This window comes from Pleuronectes platessa, chromosome 7, assembly GCF_947347685.1.
Source record: "Pleuronectes platessa chromosome 7, fPlePla1.1, whole genome shotgun sequence".
In the NCBI taxonomy this organism is placed as follows: Eukaryota; Metazoa; Chordata; class Actinopteri; order Pleuronectiformes; family Pleuronectidae; genus Pleuronectes; species Pleuronectes platessa.
This window is the reverse complement of record NC_070632.1, coordinates 15606263-15611658: the sequence shown is the minus strand read 5'-3', so window position 1 is coordinate 15611658 and position 5396 is coordinate 15606263. Positions and strand designations below refer to the sequence as shown.

The window sequence follows — 5396 nt, the reverse complement described above, 5'->3', positions numbered from 1 at the left end:
ATACATATAATTGTATATACAAATTTTACATTGTTTTGCTCCAGTCCTTGTATTTTTATTTTATTTTGTCTCACAATGTTTTAACCATGGTCAATAAGCGTAAAATCTAAAATCCATCTCCACCAGCTCACATCAAAACTATACACCCAACACTTTTTTACACTGAAGTATTGTTGCTTCTACTTTATGTTAGAATAGTAATCTGCATTATTCTACCACTGCTGTAAATATATAATCTTACAATGACACATTTAGGCTGTTAAAGGTCTCCTGGACCTCCAAAGATGGTCGTTCCAGCACTGGTTTGTATCAAGCACTGCAGCTAGTGACATTACCTTCAGCAGGTTTTTATAGACAAATTAAAAAGCTGTGACGACAGCCTTCATGTAACGATCCCGCTCTGACACAGAACAGACACAAAGATAACATGTAAACGGCTGTCAACGCTCACAGTGTTCTTCTACCTGAACCAGATGGCTTTGGTTTAACATTATTGTCAGATACACAGATGTTCCATCTTCATTTCATTTATAGTGTTGTTGTGGGATTTATACTTTTTTAAATAAGAGAGTCAATATTGATTTTAAATTATTAACTGCAGTATGCTTGTAAGATATGGTGGACCCCACTATTTACCATGGTATCCTCTCTTGCATAGCGATGCATGGATGGATGGATGGATGGATGAATAAATAGATAGATAGATAGATAGATAGATGGATAGATAGATAGATAGATAGATAGATAGATAGATAGATAGATACAAAATTGTACATTCATGCTATTAAACAGTATATAAAAGAATACAAAACTCAACATTAAATTACTGATATGCATCATTAACAATGATCCAAAAATAATGCACAACAATAATATTAAAAAACAAACATTTGATACTTTGTGGATCTACTTTGCTGATAACACCTCTGTAGTTGTTCTTACATAAAAGTTTGAACGGAGGGCCTTTTCTTGTATTGCTGCATTTTTCAATTCCGATTAGTGCTGAGTTTAGTCAAGTTAAATATCTGAATACTTCGTTCATCACTCTATAGAGCAAAATTTCTATTTAAATGTCTCTTTTAAAATTACTGCTCTACTAATGTGTCAACACTATTTTGTCTCAGGCAGAGGAGGTGCTGAGATAAAGCGGGTAATACTACTATTTTCTACATCTACACTGTACTCGAGGGCAGAACTCTCCACCTCTGGCTTTATTAAACAGTTATTAGCAGACAGGTTTTCTGATTGACAGTGTGTTTTGTTGGATGTGATACTGGAGAAAAGCCTGGAAAAGCTGCTGGGGTCAGATGTGCAGCGCTCGTGTGTCAGACTGATGAACTGTGGCAGAGAGGAGGCGGACAAACGGGGAGACAGGCCACTCACTGCTTGAGGATAATCCTGTCTGATATGCTGAGGAGCAAAAGAGCTGATTTGCAAATTTCTGCATCGCAATGAAATGACCCTGAAATGACATAATGAACAGACAGACAGACTGATAGACAGACAGACAGACAGAGAGGCAGAGACCTCGGGGTGACTGGATGAGACTGCTGAGGAGTAGGAATATGTTCAGTGCAGAAAGGGCACTGCATGATCCCTGCCTCCTCCGTGTTAATTGATGGGACATGGACATAACTAAAAAGTCAAAATTCAAGACAAATTTTTGGAAGATGGTTCCTGACGTTTTAAGTCGTTGTCAATGTTTGCTGTGTTCATTTTCCCAGTCAATTTGGTTTAAGTAGTTATTTGATGCAGGGTGAGACATCGGGATTGGCAGTTGAGACTGACTCACAATTGATCGAGCATGTGGCTCCATCCCCTGGCCACTACTGTGCAGACTCTGGCTCCAGATGTACAAGATAGTAGTGTTTGTGTCCTGAAGACTTTGGCTTCATCTCTAGGTATAATGGGAAGAAGTGGGGACATATAAAAACGACCAGTGGACCATGAATGAATCAGTTTCCTTTCTCTTAATTCCTGTCTAAAACTGCACCTACAGAACCAGTATGAACTGGCTCAGACAAACAGCCTTAGTTCTCCTATAGATCCTTGCCTTTGACTGTTCTCCATCAACTCTCTGAGATCCCTGATCCTTTCTGCAGAAAGCCCCTATCGAAATACACAAAGACAAATTTGGTAGTCCAGCCTCTTATGGCACTGACTGTTCCACAGACCATCTGTGCTATCTTTTTTGTCTGTTGTCCAAATGTTATGATGAGTTGCTTCTACATACCCGCTATTATTCAAACACGCCCCCTGACTACGCAGATCACAGCCTAATACATATTATAATTCAGAGATAGGTCCATGACATGTGTGTTAATTTTTCATGTCGATGCAGACACGTGATTCTGTGCCTCACCACCGGCCTCCTGCATGTCGGATTTCATCATGAATTATTAGTGTTGATGTTGCTGTGCTGTCTGTGCAGCTTAGGCTGTTTCTCACCTGCTCAAAAAGAGCAACAGTTTAGAAACCTGTGTCCTCTGTCCACACTGTCAGGGGCATGTTAAACAGACTTACGTCCAGGTGTCAGACTGTGAGGCTCAGGGGCCCCTCAGTGTGCAGGTGGATCAGCTGAGACAGCAGCAGTGGAGATGGGTGGTGGAGGCCGGCTGAATGAAATAGGAGAGCCAGGTAGAGCTGGAGGTGCAGAGCCAGAGCAGCAAGAGCGACCTGCTGCTGCTCAAAGATCGAAAAGTTTACAACACCACACTGTGGGCCAAAAGACATCCAGCAGGGTGTCCTGTCATCAGCCACTAAGGATATGCTGGTTATTTTATGAGGAGCATCTGTGGCCCACGGATCGCCCCGCTGGATCCACATCCATACAGATTATTTTTGATTAAAAGGGTTAAGGGGGCAGATGGAAAATGACAAGTGTTAACATGTGGAAAGAGTTAAGTTGTCATGATTCCATGTAAATGATTTTATATAAACCATATTAACATGCTGGTCCAGTGAGGGATCTGGTTTGGTGCATGTCGTACTATCTACGCTGTGACATTCCCCTGTACAGTCTGTTTGGCTCAGTGGTTCCTCAGCTCTGTCAGGTAATAGATCTGGAGAGATACTAACCTGAAACTTCTGGGAACCACTTTCTTTTATGTTTTTAACATGATTAGTGAAAGAGGGAATTCATCGATTTGAACTTTTGTCCCCAGTGCTTACACATTGTGGTTTAGAATAGCCTTGAGTTACCAGAATGCAGGTGTTTCCTTATAAATATCCATTACAATAAAACATCAGTTTCCAGTAATGTCTTGATCACATGCTGCAACAGATCATTCAGTGACTGGAATGTTGTAAATGTCTCAGGTTACTGGAGAGTCACTGGTTGGTGTGGGTGAATCAGATGAGTCATCTGCCAATGGACATTGACCACCAGAGGCACCAGGACTGGTTACAACAACACGTGCCTGGTTTATTTATGACTCCTCTAACTGCTGTGAATTCCTCCGTCGCCTGCAGGTGCTGCTCATGTACTGTTTCATCTCATCTGCACTCGTCCGTCTGCTATTCTTCTTCTTCTTCTTCAGCTCCAAGCCACTTGCAATACTGGGCAGTGTGTCTTCAACGACCGGTCCACAGGACACCTCAGCTTTCAGATGGAGCATCAGTGAGTCAAAATCGCTGAGTCTCAGAAGTGATGTCTTTATTTAAAACACAGATCTTCTAAAGCACAATGTCAGCTTTACCTTACTCACTAAAATTAGATTTGAAGCCATTCTACAGTTACACTTAAGCATTAAGGGTGTATTAAACATCCCTGAAAGCTTCTGCTGCTTAAATGGATAGTTCACCCAAAAATGATAACTCCCTCATCATCTTCTCACCACAACTAATGCAGAAAATGTGCATAAAATCACTGGATTACTTTCCTCAGAGTGAACATTGGACTGTGTAGCTTCAATGAAGAGTTGGAACAAGCTGATGCAGGAAATACCTATTACAGAAGATGATGGTTTAACAAGCTTAAAGTTAATTAAAGTCCCTGAAAATGTGGTTTCAGTTTAGAGGTATTTTTCATCCTCAAATATTCATGAGAGTGGAGCAGTCAAGCTTTTGGGAGAAAAATAATCTCTATGAGGGTATCCATTCATTCATTATCTGTACGGCTTATCCTTAAACAGTCAGGGAGAGGCTAGAGCCAATCCCAGCGTACACTGGGAAAGAGACAGGTTACAACCTGGAAGAACAACCACTCACATTCACAAACTAAAGTCTTGCCCAATCAATCTGCATTTGTTCGGACTGTGGAAGGAAGACAGAGGGAACCAATGCCCAGCTGAACTGGGATTCAAACCAAGAAAGTTGTTGCTGCTAATCAGATTTATGAAAAATAGTGTCTTTATCTAACGTGTTTGGAAAATCACATTCCTGGGCCTTTGACCAAATATGAACTAATTGTAGAAATTGATTTGAGTCGGATTGATCTAAACAAAAGAAATCGTGTTCTGTAATAGCAAAAAATACCGACCTTTTCTTTTTCTCTTAGTTTTTTTAGGGGATCAGTGTATTTTCAGTGTATTTCATTCCAAATTGTAAAATATAGATTTTGACTTTTTGTGAAAAGCCTTCTGAAGTTCACATATACTGCATTTTTACTCCTCCGTGCCCTCTGTGTGAACTATGGGATTCCTTACCATGTGAAAACTCTGTGTCAAGGCTTCGGGTGGTCCTCAGATATGTCCAAGTAATTATAGTGACACACACGTAGTTTAATGCCAGGTTAAACACTATGAGGTTCAGTCTGACAAAGCTCCAAAAGGAGAGATACATATTTTGATTCAGAATTTAGCAACAATATGTGTAAATCTGACCAATTGTTCCACAAAATAAATATTCCTTGAAGTGATGAGCCGCCTGCTTGAGACGTGGATTTTTATTAACTGATGATTATGTTCTCGTATATTTTCAGGTCACTGACAAACTCAGGAGACCTCTGGGTCGATGCATGGCTCCATAAATGAGAAGCCCTGTTCCCCACACTGCACCTAAAGGGAATCCTGTTTTCTCCTCACATGCATCATGAATTGATTGTGTCTGTTTGGTTTAATGATCCAACGCAGTGTGGGTATGTTTTATTTACATTGGTGTTACAGCTAAGTCTTGGTTTCCCGTTTCAGATACTGTGCAGGATTTATTTTAGTGTTCATTCTTTACAGATCATCTCACAGTTACAGTATCATGCTGTTGTAAATACAATAATGGAAGCTGATTGTAAGTTATGTAAACAGTTTTCTTTTTTTCATTGATCTATAATGTGATACTGTTGACAATTCTTCAGCTGTAACTCTTTTCTTATCCACAGATACAACAATAAAGAAACTGTGTTTATCATATGTCCACCTTCCCTACCATTATGTCCAAAAAACCACAAATTACGCACAAAA

The 5396-nt window shown here is 40.1% G+C and overlaps 1 protein-coding gene across 1 annotated transcript; it reads left to right on the top strand.

The window, feature by feature from the left end:
* The first annotated feature begins 2597 nt into the window (after positions 1–2597).
* fads2 (fatty acid desaturase 2) lies at positions 2598–5149 on the top strand. Its single transcript, XM_053426438.1, is given in 6 exon segments — positions 2598–2637; positions 2962–3035; positions 3293–3415; positions 3540–3619; positions 4577–4696; positions 4922–5149. Coding segments are annotated over 6 exon segments (489 nt in total). The 3' UTR covers positions 4974–5149.
* The last annotated feature ends 247 nt before the right edge of the window (positions 5150–5396 follow it).